Source organism: Herpailurus yagouaroundi, unplaced genomic scaffold, assembly GCF_014898765.1.
Source record: "Herpailurus yagouaroundi ecotype Mexico unplaced genomic scaffold, PumYag 164, whole genome shotgun sequence".
Taxonomy (NCBI): domain Eukaryota; kingdom Metazoa; phylum Chordata; class Mammalia; order Carnivora; family Felidae; genus Herpailurus; species Herpailurus yagouaroundi.
The window spans coordinates 4,140,855-4,158,999 of record NW_024412405.1 but is presented as its reverse complement, the minus strand read 5'-3'; the positions used below and the strand labels follow the sequence as shown (position 1 = coordinate 4,158,999).

Below are 18,145 nucleotides of genomic sequence, written 5' to 3'. Positions count from 1 at the left end.
GTATTTGAAAATCTAGTCTAACACCTTCCCCTCATCCTGCTTCTCATGCCCTGAAATAAAAGAGTGTGCTTACAGTGGGATACCCACACCAACACGTGGGGCAATTAAAGTTTGCTGTTGTTACCCACGTCCTGTACTGAAAATAGTGAGCCCCGTATCCACGGAAACACTGTAATTAATATGTGCACCAGTTCATGAGCACTTTTCCCTGGCTTTTATCCTCCTAGCTGAAAAACCACTTGGTGGATTCAGCATCAGTGGAATGAAATTTGAAATGTAAAAGGAACATTTCTAAAAAGCATTGAGGAATATCATGTCCGGAAGAGAAAAAAAAATAAATATATTTTAGAATACATGTGTTTTGAAATTTCCATATTAAAAATGGACAATGTCAGACTGATACTTTTATTGAATCACTTAATGGCTCTCGCTTTGCAAAACTGAGAAAAGTTCATTCTATATTACTGAGTGGCTCAAAGTATTTTTTAAGAAAAACAAGTACTAACACAATACCTTATAAATGTTGCTAATTCCCAACCTCACTTCCCTTTCTGTTTTCTGGACATTAGACCATCCTGATGGTATTGTGGCAAGTCTCTGACATTTTGAGAAGTCCTATTTTTCAAGCCCTCACCCTTCAGTTCCAGTGGGATCCATTAATAACTAAAAGTGCACATTAACCCTTGAGCCATTCACACTAAGAGTAATAACCAGTCATGAATCTTCTCAATGGTGGGGTTTTTACCTTGTTCTTGTTTTTTTTTTTTTTTTTTTTTTTTTTTTTAACAGAGGTAAGATTTCAGAAGTGTAATTCAAGATACACCCAGCATCAGGACCCCTGATGCAGGTGGGGCGCTCACCCTGTCCAGTGTTAGAAAGAAGAAGAGGAGGGAAGAATGAGAGGGAAGGGGAGAAAGAGAGAAGGAGAAAGGGAGAGAGAGGGAGGGGAAGAGGGAGAGGGAGGAAGGAAGGAAGGAAGTCACAAACGTCCATCTAAAAGAGTGAAGGCAGTTGTGAATGGGATCCCATTCACAATTGCACCAAGAAGCATCAAATACCTAGGAATAAATCTAACCAAAGTTGTAAAAGATCTGTATGCTGAAAACTATAGAAAGCTTATGAAGGTAATTGAAGAAGATATAAAGAAATGGAAAGACATTCCATGCTCATGGGTTGGAAGAACAAATATTGTCAAAATGTCAATACTACCCAAAGCTATCTACACATTCAATGCAATCCCAATCAAAATTGCACCGGCATTCTTCTCGAAACTAGAACAAGCAACCCTAAAATTCATATGGAACCACAAAAGGCCCCGAATAGCCAAAGTAATTTTGAAGAAGAAGACCAAAGCAGGAGGCATCACAATCCCAGACTTTAGCCTCTACTACAAAGCTGTCATCATCAAGACAGCATGGTATTGGCACAAAAACAGACACATAGACCAATGGAATAGAATAGAAACCCCAGAACTAGACCCACAAACGTATGGCCAACTAATCTTTGACAAAGCAGGAAAGAACATCCAATGGAAAAAAGACAGTCTCTTTAACAAATGGTGCTGGGAGAACTGGACAGCAACATGCAGAAGGTTGAAAATAGACCACTTTCTCACACCATTCACAAAAATAAACTCAAAATGGATAAAGGACCTGAATGTGAGACAGGAAACCATCCAAACCCTAGAGGAGAAAGCAGGAAAAGACCTCTCTGACCTCAGCCGTAGCAATCTCTTACTCGACACATCCCCAAAGGCAAGGGAATTAAAAGCAAAAATGAACTACTGGGACCTTATGAAGATAAAAAGCTTCTGCACAGCAAAGGAAACAACCAACAAAACTAAAAGGCAACCAACGGAATGGGAAAAGATATTTGCAAATGACATATCGGACAGAGGGCTAGTATCCAAAATCTATAAAGAGCTCACCAAACTCCACACCCAAAAAACAAATAACCCAGTGAAGAAATGGGCAGAAAACATGAATAGACACTTCTCTAAAGAAGACACCCGGATGGCCAACAGGCACGTGAAAAAATGCTCAACGTCGCTCCTCATCGGGGAAATACAAATCAAAACCACACTCAGATATCACCTCACTCCAGTCAGAGTGGCCAAAATGAACAAATCAGGAGACTATAGATGCTGGAGAGGATGTGGAGAAATGGGAACCCTCTTGCCCTGTTGGTGGGAATGCAAACTGGTGCAGCCACTCTGGAAAACAGTGTGCAGGTTCCTCAGAAAATTAAAAATAGACCTACCCTATGACCCAGCAATAGCACTGCTAGGAATTTACCCAAGGGATACAGGAGTACTGATGCATAGGGGCACTTGTACCCCAATGTTTATAGCAGCACTCTCAACAATAGCCAAATTATGGAAAGAGCCTAAATGTCCATCAACTGATGAATGGATAAAGAAATTGTGGTTTATATACACAATGGAGTACTACGTGGCCATGAGAAAGAATGAAATATGGCCCTTTGTAGCAACGTGGATGGAAGTGGAAAGTGTGATGCTAACTGAAATAAGCCATACAGAGAAAGACAGATACCATATATTTTCACTCTTATGTGGATCCTGAGAAACTTAACAGAAACCCATGGGGGAGGGGAAGGAAAAAAAAAGAGGTTAGAGTGGGAGAGAGCCAAAGCATAAGAGACTCTTAAAAACTGAGAACAAACTGAGGGTTGATGGGGGTGTAAGGGAGGAGAGGGTGGGTGATGGGTATTGAGGAGGGCACCTTTTGGGATGAGCACTGGGTGTTGTATGGAAACCAATTTGACAGTAAATTTCATATATTGAAAAAAAAAGAGTGAAGGCAGGAAATTTAAGTATGCATATAGTGATTTTGTAATTTTATTCATACGCCCTTGAAAATAAAGGTCAGGAAATTTAGTTAAAAAGAATTTAGCTACAAATTATAGTTCTCTGCCTTACTTTGTAATAATTAGCTTAAGTTCGGTTTTTGGCTCCTTATTTTTCAGTTTGTTTCACTCAGTCTTTTCTCAGTGCCTTGTATGTGCCAGGCACTGAGGCAGGTTGGGGGAGGGGGTGCAGATAATGGGGACTAAATTCGATCTTTGATGAGGGAAGTTCCTGCCCCCCGGGAAGATGGGCTTCTGTACAGGGAACCCCTGAGAGTTCAGCGATGCAGACTGCTGAGTGACCAGTGGGTGGGAATTGAAGCGAATGAGCCCCGCGACTATATTCAGCATCAGAGGTCACCTTCAGACTTGTTTTGAAAGAGCCTCATTACTTCTTGTAGAGTAGAACGTATTCTCTCGAAGTGCACAGTCTCCCTCAGCACCAGGTTGTGTCCTATGTATTTCTGTTGTTATTGACGATACATGATGATACGTATATTCGCTGTTGCCTTGGGTCCAGATGTTTGGCGTAGATAAGGTTATATTGGAAACATTTATGCATTGGGAAAAGAGAATAACTAGATTTACTTCTGCCTATTAGTATTGAAATCAATAACGAGACCCTGTAGTTCTCTCTTAATTGGCTCTTTAACGATTGATCCTTGGGTACGTATGCAAAATCTTATTCTCCTGGTTGGCCACTAAAGGAAAGGAATCATTAGCAAAGTCTACTGAACAATGTTGCCTCGAATAATTTCTTTTCAAACTCTGAATAACTAAAAATATTAAATGCACTACGAAGACTTAGTTTGAAGTTTTCAGGACCTTAAAAGCACATGCTTCCTTACCAAAGTGAAAATCTGAAATATATAACTTAATTTGTTCAAATAGAGGAGTATCTTCATGTGGTTACAGAAAATATAACGTGGCACACTCAAGATGGTGAGGTGAGTGGCATAGTTTATTCAGGGCAGATATTAAGAGGTACACTATTTTGCCACTTTGGCCTATTTTTACTTCCGTGTTTCCAATGTCTCCAGAGCAGCCCTTTGGAAAACCTGTGCGGACTTGGTAATGTATAGGAAGGTTGTTTATTGAATATACATCTAGAATCACAGAGGGCAAAATCCCACATTGTAGTATATAAGATTATGAATGTTATATACCTTTTTATGTAACGTGCACTTGGACGGTATATGAACTTTATAAATATGGCGTCACAGACTTGTATTCAGTAAAACGAATAGGGGAAGACATTCATTCGTCTGGCCTGAGTTCAGTGAACTCATCCCTTGGTCAGTGGTATGTGCTTGTGTCATGTCCTTGGAGAAAAGGGAAAGTAAAACCGTCATTGTGTTTAAGCTGGGATGGGCGAGAGGGAAGCATGCATCCTCAGAGGTGCTTGATGAAGGGTGCTTTGAAGCAAAAAGCTATGTAATGGCCATATTTAATATATTTCATTAATATCTACAGATTGTGCTTTTAAAAAAAAAATAGTTTCTGTAAAGAGAAAAGTAAAACACCCGGAAGCCACTAGCCCAGGCCTTTATTAAAACATGGTAGTGTGAGAACAGCTCTCCGATGACTTTCTGTAGAGAGCAAAGTGCTTGAAGAGCTTATAGGATAGTTTGGGGGGAAGATCAAAGTTCACGGAAGAGTTCTCTATGGAGACCCTCCAAAGGCATGGGGACCTTCTGCTGTGTTAGAATCAAGGCAGCCAACGCAGAGGTGTGGTTGGTTCCCCAGCAAGGATCGGATATCTTGGGTGTAGCAAGAGGGGTGGGAGGAAGAAGCCGGGGCTAAGGCCTTGCCAACGTCAGTTGAACATTCTTAGCCTGTTGGAGTTTCTCACAAAGTATTTATTATATTTGTCTTAAAAAGTAATTACAGTGTCCCACATGCTTCTACAGGGTTTTATCTAAGACAGACTTTTCTGGATCTGCTTCCCAACTAATGCAGAAGTGAAACCCGCTTTCTTTGTTACCAGTATACATAATGTTATATTTGTTCTTTTTCGCTTACAGGCTGGAGCCAATGTCCTTCTCCAGGATGTTAATGGAAATATCCCCTTGGATTATGCCATGGAAGGGACAGAATCTAGTTCCATCCTGTTGACCTATCTGGATGAAAATGGTAGGCAGTTGCTGTGAAAAACTATAGAGAGATAGATTCAAAGACAGTGTGGTAGAATTACAAATGTATATTTTATCTATTTTTTAGGCACGCACACACAATTTCAGATCAATGTGGTTTCCCTAGATTGTGTAAAATGAAGTATTTTTTCTCTGTATAGAATTTCATTGTTCCCCCCGCGATGCCTCGTTGGTTGAGTCAAGGCAGTTTTGCAAGGCAGCAGAAATCTAGAGGCCAAGAATGAAGGAACATTTTAACAAGCATCTAAAGTCCATAATTAGTGGGACTGGGTTTGTAATTATAATCTATTCTCCACTGGGAGGGCAAGGGAAGTGAACCAGCATAACTGAATTCTGAGTTAACGAGAGCGAGGTCATCTGAAGTGTATTCTCTTAGGAGCGGGTAGTCCTCGTGAGTGCCAGTGAGGGAGGACTTAAGTCAAGGGCAGCTTGCACAGCATCCACTGTTGCTGACACGTGGAAACACAAATGTCAGAAGGAAGCGCCCTGGTCATGTTGCTAGCCTGAAAAGATGAGTAGAGCTCCCAGATAGATTCCCTCCCAAAGAATATTTAATTGCACAGACTAAACGTATAATTTCAGGAGCAAGTTCAGCATTGGCAAAGTGGGAGGTGTTTGAAATCCTGAGCCCGACATGGTATGCGACTGAAGAAGTTTGCCACTTCCCCGCCCCCTCTTTTTGTTTAGGTATAAATAACAACAAAGAAATTCCAGACCCTTCAAGTATGATCTTTTGTCAGAGAAGTTTAAAAGTCTTAAGAGCCACACAGTGCTTGTCACTCTGTCCTTCTCGATTCTAAGAAAAGCCCTCACATCTGCCTCTTTTTTCCCTGTGCTCTTTGCCTCCTCCAGATCTGTGGTATCAAAAGGTTTATTCTGAGGATGGCTTAGAATAATAATAATAATTAGCACTTCACAGCCAGGGGTTCTTAAAAAAATAATCTCATGAATTCTGAGAGTGGGTTAAGTACTGTTATCTTCATTAGGGACAATGTGAGCCGTGAGCCCAGCTGTCCTACGGAAGGTCACCGAGTCCCGGCCGGGGTGACGGAGGCACCTCCCTCACTCCTTGTATCTGCTCCTTATGTGAGGGTCACATTCGGATCTCTGAACCTCTTGTCAGCGGCAACTTGCTGGGGACAGGTTCCATTATTGCTAAAGGGATTGAGACTTGAACTTATGTTTGCACACCCCACTGCTGTGAAGTTTATTGTTTCGGCCTTTGTGAAACTTGGACTTCACCATGCACGCTTCTGAATTTGCACAAACAGCTCAGTTGTGTTATTAGCTGAGCCACTTCTATTAGCAGATTTCTTCCTTCCTTACTCTGAGTTTCTAATAGCCACGGTAGTAAATAGTTCTCTTTGAAAACTGAAATGAAGTTACCTTTATTTGCAAAAGAACTAACCTGACTTATAAACCTTTCCCACTCATTCAAGGATTTTGTTCAATAAGAAAATTTGATATTTACAAAGGCAGTATTATCTGTCTTATGCAAAGAAAAATAAGTGATTTTGAACGTGACTGAGGGCAAAGAAAGAGAGGGCGGCACAGATTCTCGATGGTTAGGAGAAAATCTGTCACGACGATGGCTGTCACAATCAGTTTGTAAAATACATGTTTGCTGGAACAGATTCAACTTAATATCCCCTAAATTTTTAATTCTGTTTTCCATTTGTCACTGCTGGTGTGCTGGCCTGTGCCTCACGACCGTCTACCCCTCCCTCGCCTCGTGCACGGTGTGCTCCTATTCTGCCTGGGTCCCTCCTACGTGTCTGTGTCAGCTGCCACACCCATTCGATTTATTCTCTGGCCTCCTCGCTGGCGTGCTTTCAGGGTTATCTGCCATGACAGTGTGGGCTGACATCCTTAGACATTTCTAAGATTCCCTGACTTGATGCGTATTACCGTTTGGCGCTCAGTGTTTCAGAACCACATTCTCAGAACCAGGTGGCTGTCATCCTCGGATATTCTCTGCGCACCATACAGTTTCCAGGCTGAGTACTTAGCACGCTGTCCCATCAGGACGCATGTGGCAGGAGGCAGGCGAGGTTGTGAGGAAGTTGATTACATGGCAAATCGCTGGTCACAGGTTCTAATTGTACTGTCACCACCGACATACAGCATACCCCGGGCACAGCAATTAACCTCAGCTCACCGCCTGGGCTTCCTGGGCTGGAAAACGAGACAGCCATGGAGGGCTGGTTGAGGACTTGATGCATATTGGATCGGCAGAGCGAGGCGAGCCAGTTGGCTTTCAGAGAAGGCAACTAATTGCACAATGATCGAGCGAGGGAAGAAAGCACTGCAGGGGGGACGGGGGGAGGCACAAGGTGGTCCAGCACAGATGCACAGGTAAAGATATATATATGGATCCTTTTCACTTTGCTGCGCTTGCCCTTTCTCCTTCCTTCGAAATTCATCCTTTAGAAAAAAAAGCTCACACTTATTCTCCTGAGCTCCTAATCTCCTCTCCTTAGCCCACTGAAGTTCAGCCTCTGCCGTAAATGTCCTTCCAAAGATGGCCATTGCCTGCTTGGCTCTCTATTGGCTGATCACCCTTCCATTCTCCCGCCTGTGTTCCCTCATCACCCTGTAGTGTTCCCTTGACTTCCATCACACTCTCCCGCGAAACCTCGCTCACCTGCAGTGATCATTCCATACCGTCCTCCATTCTCTTTGAGCTCCCACTTACTTCCCTTGGAAGTGTGACCGCACAGGCAGATGCCAGAATGTTCTCTGGTTCATCTCACCCTGTTCCTTGTGTTGTGACCGCCTGCCTGCTCCCAAGATTACTCCTGTGGCTCAGATCTCTTAGAAGACCTTCTGCCTTGTCATGTGCACTGTTCTTCAATATCTTGCCTTGGATATCAGGCGGTTTGGGATAACATACCCAATATTGAAGTTTCATGCCCTACCAAGAGTCCATTTTACCCTTATGACCAGGAATCCAAGCATCTCAATGTCACTTCTCTTTTCCTAAATCCCTCACATCGAATTGTCGCCAAATTTTATGGATTCTCCTTCCTTGACATCCCCATAATATGTCCGCATCCCTCACCCATTGTGCCGTTGCTGCCTTCGTTAAAACCCTAGGCTTTCTGTTGTGGAAACAGCCTCAGAAACTGGCTTAGCCTTCCCTGATTGTTCTTTTTTTTTTTTTTTTAATTTAAAATAGAGTAAGTTAACATACAGTGTAGTATTGGATTCAGGAGTAGAACCCAGTGATTCATCACTTCAGTGTAACACCCAGTGCTCATCTCAACTAGTGTCCTCCTTAATGCCTATCCCCCATTTAGCCCATCCCCCAACCCACCTCCCCTCCAGCAACCTTCAGTTTGTTCTCTGTATTTAAAGGTCTCTTATGGTTTGCCTCCCTCTCTGTTTTTATCTTATTTTTCCTTCCCTTCCCCTGTGTTCATCTGTTGTGTTTCTTAAATTCCACATATGAGTGAAATCACATATTTATCTTTCTCTGACTTATTTCAATTAGCATAATACCCTCTAGTTCCATCCATGTTGTTGCATATGGCAACATTTCATTCGTTTTCACCGCTGAGTAGTATTCCTGATAATTCCTTAAGAGACTCCTGGATTAATCAGTCCATAGTGACCTTGTATATTTCTTCCACTTAGTAAAATTAATTTGAAATGCCAATCCTGCACCACCCTCTTCAGAGTCACCCATTGTCAAGGTGGGAGTGTATCCCAGTTTGCTGGGGACGGTCCTACGTTGTGCGTCTGGTAGGACTGATGGAAGGGATGGTGTAGAGGGTTATAACAGCCTTTTGGCTTGAACATGTTTGTTCCTTTTTTCTGGAATCAGCTCCCTTTATTTGCTTGCTCAGAGCATCCTTAGTTCCAATTCTAGAAACTAAGAAAATGATGTGCTATAGTCACGGGGCAGGTCACATCAGAGTGACAGACTACCCCCAATACAAAATGGATAATGGAGAAAAAGAAAAGTTGAATTGTTACAAAAAAAAAAAAAAACAATATTATCTTGAGAGAGGCAGTTAAGGAAAATTAAGATAGGGTTTAGACTGACTTGATGTGTCAATGTGATTTCAGTTTTACATATCACCTGATGTTATCAAATGTACTCAGGCAATAGTAATTAGTATCACATGTAATAACTTGTAAATTTCAAGCAAATGATGTTTTTCTTATTTCCTAAATATTTCCTAAATGTGTTCATTTTGAAAAAAAAATTAATGAATTCCTGTCGAAATAATAAATCCAATCAGGACCTGTATTAGTTTTTTTTTTTTTTTCAGAGAACAGGATGAAAATAAAACTTAATTTCTTTTAAAAAAGACAGACTTGAACTATTTTCCATTATAAAATAGGCTTATTATGGTCTGTTGGTTATATTTTTCCTGGAGTAGCTTAAGACTTTTGAGCAAGAAGAGAGGGATTTCTGTTCCATTGTCTTGCTGAAAATAGATTTCTGCTCATTGCCTAAACATATGACAAAAATCTAAAATCGCATCTTATGTGGTATCATATTTGACTCAAAATGAAGTTTTAAAATAGTAAGATACAATATCATAATATTCCCCTCTGATACCTTCACAACAGTGGCTGAAATAGATTGTTTTCTCATGCCATGTGGTAAATGAGTGATCTCCAATCTGCTTTAATGGGTCTTTTATCACTGAGCTCTATTCTTTTACAGCTCGATTTTAATGATGTGTGCAAATGATTCTCTAAAAGATACGTACCACTCCAGTAAACACTGCAGTGTCATAGAACTTAGAATCACGTAGCCATCAGATTCTTCGACTTCAGTGTGCAAAATTGAACACTGACATTTGAGAAATAGTATTTTCCAAAATTAACTCACACGTCAAATTCGACAATCCTAAAAATGAGAATAGAGTGATAGTTTTAGTTGGTTCTTAACAAACCTCAAAGCAACTCTTAGGGAAATCTGTTAGTTCTTCCGAAATGGCATGTGGAAATTTCAAAGCTGGTAATTGGTTCCCCCCTCTCATCCTCCTAGTGAAATGGGTTTGCTTTGGACAGAGTATTTGAAACAAACCACATTATTCAAATAGCGCATTTTGCTTTATTCTGTTTGGGTCTTGCCCCAAACGAATGCATGGTGTACAGCCCATGTAATAGAAAGCGGACTATAAAGGACAGCTCACATCTAGCGAGTACTTGCTCGATTCAGCAAGCCGAATACTGTGTTAGGTGCTCGATGTGTTGTCGTTTGTCCTCATAACCACTGGTGAAGCAAAAACTATCAGCCCCATTTTGCAGATGGAGGAACTGAGGCAGAAGATGAGTTACCTGTTCCCACTGGCACTAGTATAAAATAGACCTATTATATTATTATACTTATTATAGTATGTTAATAAAATATGCATAATGTATGTGGAATATATAATATATTATACTTATTACTACTATTATTACTAGTAGTAATAGAAGACACGACACCAAAATCCAGGAAGCCTGACCCCCAATGTTCATCCAGGATCTGAGAGAGAGCTGGACCAGGGGGCGGAGGTTCCAGGCTCTAAGCGGAAAATGAAAGCAGATGTGCAACGGGTTGAATGATCTCTGCCCCGTGGACAGATCTCGTATGTAGTGAGTGTAGCTGCACTTCTTTGGGATATATATCATTCCCTGAGTGACCGTGGATGCAGAAGACCAGAGAGGTTACATACCTTTCCCAGAGTCACCCCGGAGAGGTCAGGGACAGGCTGGCATGGCCAAAAGGAACACTCTGGCATTGGTGCTTGGGTCCCCTGTGCCGACCCAGCCTCCCTGTTTGTGGCAAGGACTGAGTCACATAAGAGAGAGAGAATCAGGGAGGTGGCTGATTTCTAGCAGCCACTGGCTGAGAGGCAGGTGTTAATCATCACCATCATCATCATCATCATCATCATCATCATCATACTTTCACTGAGAATAAGGTGGATTATTTCCCCTTATTAAACACCTGTTATGTCCAGGAACCAATCCTGGGAACAGGATGCATAAATGTGAAGGTTCGAGCTACCGTGGAGATTCACACGAAAGCTTGGGTGAGAATAAATGCTGACAACAGGTGCTAACAGGAGGGGAGCAGACCTGACCTTTCCATGGCCCATCCCCCTCCTCGGCAAGGCTGACTTCCAGACTTCCCTCAGCTTCAGTTCATTTCTCTTTATTAATGCGAACAGCCATGAAATGTTTGATTGGAGAATCTTTTTACATTTAATTTGAAAACATTTGAGATCTGCAGGGAAGTTGTCAAAACATCCCTGAGAGTTCCCGTACACCTTCTCCCCGCTCCCCTATGCCAACACCCCACACAGACGTGGTACATTTATCCAGAGTACGGAGTTAGCTCAGGTATGATGCTACTCACTAAACTACAGACTTTGTTCACATTTTTCCAGGTTTCCCACCAAAGGTGGTTTTCTATTCCAGAGATTTCTATTCTATTCTATTCTATTCTATTCTATTCTATTCTATCCTATTGCTTTTAGGAGCAACTATTTTGGCCTGAAAATTATAGAGAGCAAAAACCATGTTTTAGAACTCATTTCAGTTCCATTCAAATGGTTTAAACTACTTTGGGCAGTGCACATTGATGATCCATACTAAGACCGTCAAACGTTGAGAGCCTGCCATGGATGAGGTGTCATGTCACATCTTTGGGATAGAATCAGAGGAAAATTATTCCAGACTATTTTCTAGCGGTAAATAGAAGGCGGGCCGAGAGAAACCATTATGTGGACTTTGAATTCAAAGCAGAAGAGGGGCTTCAAAGAGGAACACGTTGAAAGAACAGTGAGATAAAATTAAGGCTTGACCCCCAGCGGCTGAGAAGCATCTCTGCCTTCTGTTTCAAAGGCTGTTTTCCCCGTAGGCGTGGACCTGACCTCACTGTGCCAGCTGAAGGTGCAGAGACCCGTGAGCATGCTAACAGATGTCAAACACTTCTTGTCCGATGGCGGAAATGTCAATGAGAAAAATGATGATGGGGTGACGCTGGTAAGTTAATATAACTGGCTGAGAAATATTGCTGATGTAGAGGATTTAAGTTGATTTCTAAAGCCTGGAATTGGATGCAATTAACGTTTACAAATGTCCTTTATTTCTGATCATAAAAATTCTACATATTTATTGTAAAAATCTTGAAAACGCGTTAAGTGCGCAAAGACGGAAACAGAAATCACTTATGTCGCCACTCAGAGAAAAACCAGTGTTTGTAGGCTGATGTATTTTCTTCAAGCCTCCCTTCCATTTTGTTAAAAAATTTACAGTAATTTTTTAAAGTGTATTTATTTATTTTGAGAGAGCGGGAGAGGGGCAGATTGAGAAGGAGATGCAGAGAATCCCAAGGAGGCACCTCACTGTCACCTTGGAGTCTCACTTGGGGCTGGAACTTACGAACCCATGAGATCACGACCTGAGCCAGAATCAAGAATCGGACGCTTAACTGACTGAGCCACCCAGGCGCCCCTGGAATAATTTTTAGGCATTACTTTGTCCGTGTGATTCATTGAGATGGAACTTATGGGAGAATGTTTTCGTTTTTCATTTTACGTAAAACAAATTATGGGTCACTCTGGGGAATGACTTTCTAAATCCAAGTGAAATCCTGTCATTGCTTTTTTTCCACAGCTATCGGGCACAGTGGCAGTAATGAAAAACCAGTGCAATTAAATTTGGATTAATTCTCATATAAGCATAATGTCTAGTCATGAAAGTAAGAAACATTTGGCACTATTGACTTGCACTGAGCATGCCTGTGTTAAAGTTAACTGTCGTGGAATTAAATGTACTGAGGCTCAGGGGGAAGCATTGAGAGAAAGTAGATTAGCAGAAGGGGGTATGATGCTCGGAGCATGGGATGCACAGAAGCCTCTGGAGCCAGTGATTCAGGTTCTACTCTGCATTTTTCCGGAGGTGTGAGGTTGAACACAGCGATGGGAGAAATGGCTTGTCTAAGTGGATAAAAGTTGTGTGAGACCCGATACGGTTTTAGATTTATTAAATGCAAATCGAACACCCTGAGACCTCTGGATAGAATAACCTTCCTAGATACTGATTTCGGACTTTGGACTGTAGGTTTTCTAAAGACTGTCAAGAACATAACTCCAAGTTATAAGCAAAGAGAACAAAGCGTGTTTACAGTTTATTGAAAAATCACATTCAAGTGGAAAAATACTCGAATTAATCTATTGAGGAAGTAATTTATTAACCCTAACCTGTGAACAAAATAATAATGAACAAAGCCACAAAAGCCCTTTTATCATGGGCTTACATTTGTTTGGGGAAGATACATAATATACCATATAAATGAGCTAAATGTGTAACATGCTAATAATGACAAATACAAAGGAGAAAAGAATAAGATAAGGACATGCTGGGAGGTACACAGGTAAGATCTCACTGACGAGGAAGTTTGAGTAATGACCTGAGAGAAGTCTTCACACACTGCAGGGGTGCCTAGGAGCATTCCAGGCTGAAGAGTGGTACGTGCAAAGGCCCTGAGGCCGGAGTGGGTGCATTAAGATTTAGAAACAGCACAGAGGCCTGTGAAGCTAAGCAGAGTAAAGGAAAGGAGTGAGGTAGCTGGACCGGATCCTGCAGGGTTTGTGTGCCTGTGTGAGGACTCTGCACTTACTCTGAGTGGGACGGGAACACGTGGGAGGGCCCTGAGGAGAGCACAGCCCTGCTTCACTTCTAAAAGCATCACTCACTCTGACTGCTGTGTTAAGGATGGACTGTCAAAGGGCAGGGCTGACACTGAGAGTTCAGGTGAGAGGTGTGGTTGGTGGTGGAGCTCAAAGCTACAGGAAGCTGAGGCTGTGGGAAGTGGCTGACTTGTGTCCGCGTGAAAAGAAGATCCGCTGCGTTTTCCTGATGGCCAGGTGGTGTAGGAGAAAGGATGATTGCAGAAGGACTCCACGTAGTTTTAGCCTCAGCACCTGCAGTGATGGAGTTGGCGTCCGGTGAGACCGAGAGGGCTGAGAACCAAATGAGCTTGGAGCAGAAAAGACAAGGACAGCTTGGGAAACACAGAGCTAGATGTGACTGTGAACCTTCTTCATGGAGACGCTGGGTTTGTGGTTGGATATTGGAGTCTGGGACTCAGGAGGCGTCTGGACTGCAGAATCACTTTTGGGAACACTAGCATAAACGTGACGTTGAAAGCCTTGACCCTGGATAAAATCACACTTCTGACACAGAAGAAGAAGAGAGAATTGAGGACCGAGCCACGATGCTTAGGAAGGAGAGGAAGATCCAGAAATAAGACTGGAAGGAGAAACTCTCAAGGTAGGAGGAAAACCAAGAGAATGAGATGTCCCAGGAGCCAAGGAAAGGAAGTATGATGATGATGAGGAGGAGGAGGAGGAGGAGGAGGGGGAGAAGGAGGGGGTGTGTGTGGGGGGGGAACGGTTGACTATCAGATAACCACTGAGAGGTCAAGTGACTGGAGGTGGTGAATTGACCTTTGGACTGTGTATTGGGAGGTCACTGGTCTTTTCACCGAGGGAAGATGCAGTGGAGTGGTGGGCTCAAAATCCAAACTGTAGTGGGTGATAGTTCTTTTAATGCGTGTAACGCATCAATGCCTAACACAGCGCAGAAACCCAGTAGACCTTTGTGTCTTTGTTTGGCTTAAGATATTGCAGATTTATATGCCTCTAAAAAAAAATCACTGCTAAATAAAAATTGCATAAGTGTTTCAAATATCGTCAAATCAAAGGACCCACGTACTTTGGTAGTGAAGCTATTGAAAGAATCAATCAACACAGAACAATAAATTGCGATCGAGTTCCACCATCTTCAATTTTGACATTCTTTGTGACTTTTTTCTATTGAGCAGAGAGCATAAACATTGCAAATAATTGTTGTATAATAACTAAATGATCATCTTTGATCATTGAGCTTTTCACAAGGAAATTAGTAGTGATCGGGAGGCTAGGAAGTTGTCCCTTGAAGATCACAGTGTTTAGCAAGCGGTAATGTAGTTTGATTCTTCGGTCGGAATCAATCAGTCTATCATGTTAATGACTGCCTTCCCAGAGCTCTCCTCCGGATTGTGTGTTCCTGTCTGTTGTTGGTCGACAGTAAGAAGACGCCAGTCCACAGATTTCCATATCCTGAGTTGGACTGTCGGTTGTGGTTCAGAATCATTTCCCACACTGTCAAATTGTGCAAAAGAAGACGAAGCTATCAGTGAAAGGCTCAATACCTTTTTCTCCTTTGTTAGAACATGCGACAAAATTACCAAACTTACTGTAGCTCTCTTAAAAAGATCTCTTGCTGTACAAGGATACCCTTTTTAAAAGAAAACAAAACCTGAGAAAAGGATACAACCCCCCCCCAAAAAAAGCCTTGTTACAGAGGATATGGAAATGCATTTCTGAGTTTGAGTGCATAGATGCTCTTTGAACATCTACAGTAATGACTTTCAGATACATTATAAAGATGCTGGTTCTTCACTCTTTTGTCACAGACTTTGATATATAATATCTGGCCTTGGGACGTATTTACTTGGAAAAGAATTATTCATGAGATGCAAACATCAAACAATTTTATTTCTGACTCCCTTTGTTTTGTCAGTAGTGCTGGTTTATCCCTTACTTCTGGGTGAAGACTTAGCCAATGCTATCTGCTTTCTGGCCGCAGTTTATATCACGATGCGTAGCCTCAATTTAGAGATTAGAATGTGCGGTCCTTTATGACAGTGAAAACTCCCTGCTGGCATGAAGTCAGGGCTCACTGGTCTTTTTATGTCCTATTACCTTCTAACCCCCCTGGTGTAGCTGTGGATTCCTTGTCAAAATTGTGCTTTTAATGTAATAAAAATGGTACCCGGAATTACAAGGAAAGACAGTTCTATGAAAACATCATAATCATAATATTAAAATTAACTTTGTGATATTAATGCACATGCTCCATTATTAATGCACCGAGTAACAGCTTTAACCATTACCATGATTTTAGAGTAGATTTGAACCGGGGTGATATTTGGACATTTCTGCTAGGACAGCAGTGTGATATGACAATATTTCTTGTGATGGTAGAGAGCATCACAGCTGTGTACCCTATGTTCACCGTTGAAGAATTTGCTACATTTCAGTTGGGGTTAGAAAACAGTAAAACTGTTTTCCCACCAAGTTTGCAAACCCCCTGAATCTATGCACAGTTCCTACAGGGGCTGGTGGGTTCAGGCATTAAGGACCTCAAGTTCAGCTACATCTCGAACCTGTTCCTGGCATATCAGGAAGTCCGTAGAAGGGAGGGTAGACGTGATCACCTGTTTCCCCTTCTGCCACTGCCTTCGCTTCAGTGTTGCAGAAGTTGAGGGAGAGGACGGGAGGAGACAGATGGGCAGGAGGTGATGCAGTAGGGGATGGAGGGCTTTGACTTGACCTTCCTTGAGAGAATGTCCTGCTCTCTGGGCTAGAAGCGGACCCCTTCCCTTGTGAGGATGTGGAGGTTCTTCAGATATCACCTCCTCACCATCATCACTGGGGATCTCCAGATGGTCCTTTACACCTGCCTCAGTTCTAGGGAATCTGAGGTGCTCCAGCCTGTCTCTCTCGCCCCCTCAGGCACCCCCCTGACACAGAACTGAAAACGAACACAGCTTGTCCCTGGAAAAATCTGCCCGCATTTGTTTTTGCCCCTGTGAACTCATGAGGGCCAGTGGATGCCAGGGTGTCTGCGACCTCCCCTTGCAGCCCACCGAGCGGAAAGCCAGCCCATCGCTGCCCTTTACTTTTTCTAGGCAGGAATCAAAACCTAAGTGACAGTGTCTTCGCCGTGCCGCTGAGGACACATGGCTTCCGTGGGCGGTCACCATAGCCAGGCTCTCCTGACGTGAATTAGGAAGGAACCCAGGCCCCCCCCCCCCCCACCGGGACACCCACATGTACGCTGTCCTTTTATCTCTTGAGGTCGGGGTCAAAAGTAATCTAGGCAGTTTTTGGACAACCATTTTCAAATATATATATATATATATATATATATATATATATATACACACACACACACACACACACACACGCATATGTACATATACATATATAAACATATATGCATATACATATATATGTGTATATATATATGTATATATATATATATATATATGGTCTTATTTTGAGATAGGATATATATTATATTCACACTCAGTCAAAACTATGGTAGGAAAAATCCTCTGTTAATATTCTGACATAAAAGTAGAATAGGAGAAGATGTGAAATTATTGGTTCAAAACCTGGACTCATTTCTGTAGGTGTTTGAATAGCTATTCCTCAAGACTGATTTTTATTTACTCCCAACATTATGTTCATCAAAATTTGGCATTAACCTTAGAGTGACCTTCCCGATGTAGGGCGGCAGAGGTCACAGACCTTAAATAAGACCACGTTCAGTGAGCATATATTTCAAATTTCACACACAGCTTCTTTTTAAAAATTAGGTGCACAAATACAAGACTGAGAGACAACAGTGATGCCCATTTTCCATGTTACGCAATAAAAAGGACTTAATTCTGTGGTGGAATCCCTTCCGCTATACAAATAGGGGGAGAAAACACAAAGGGAAACCCTGTTATTATTGACTACAACAAAAATTAAAGTGAACATTTATGCATCAAACAAGAGCAGAATTAAGAGGCAGATAATAAACCAGGAATAATGCTTACACTGGCTCTTCCAAAGTGTTGATATTTCTCAAATATGCAGTGTTCATAGAAATGAATGAAAAAGATGACCCTCTCTCAGTAGTGAAACAAGTAAGAGAGTCATTTCACTAAAGGAAATACAACTATCCTGTAAATATATTAAAAGAGACCCATTGTTAGAAGTTGAGTACACTGGAATTATTTATAGTTGTTTTGGAAATTAACAGCAAAGACCAGAAAGCTAAGTAAGAATCTGCACACACAGGTCTATGCGCACGGTCTATGCACATAGGGACTGTGCACACATGGGGTCTGTGCACACACAGATTTATGCGCACACAGGTCTATGCACACAGGGTCTGTGCATACACAGGTCTGTGCACACACAGGTCTATGCACACACAGGCCTATGTACATGGGGTCTGCACACACACAGGTCTATGCACACAGGGTCTGTGCACACACGGTCTGTGCACACACA

At 42.1% G+C, this 18,145-nt stretch overlaps 1 protein-coding gene and 1 long non-coding RNA gene across 3 annotated transcripts in view; one reads left to right on the top strand and one right to left on the bottom strand.

The window, feature by feature from the left end:
* MYO16 (myosin XVI) overlaps positions 1-18,145 on the top strand; it is a 491,281-nt gene that overhangs the window by 112,314 nt on the left and 360,822 nt on the right. For both annotated transcript variants that reach the window (XM_040487087.1, XM_040487086.1), the window contains exons 5-6: positions 4,890-4,998; positions 11,887-12,011. In XM_040487087.1, coding sequence (XP_040343021.1) covers positions 4,890-4,998; positions 11,887-12,011 — 234 coding nt within the window. The remainder of the gene's footprint in view (positions 1-4,889; positions 4,999-11,886; positions 12,012-18,145) is intronic.
* LOC121037721 (uncharacterized) lies at positions 8,470-17,045 on the bottom strand. The gene is made up of 3 exons (XR_005793944.1): positions 17,022-17,045; positions 11,744-11,754; positions 8,470-8,586 (listed from the first exon to the last, which is right to left on the bottom strand). It is a non-coding gene; the product is annotated as an uncharacterized LOC121037721 (long non-coding RNA).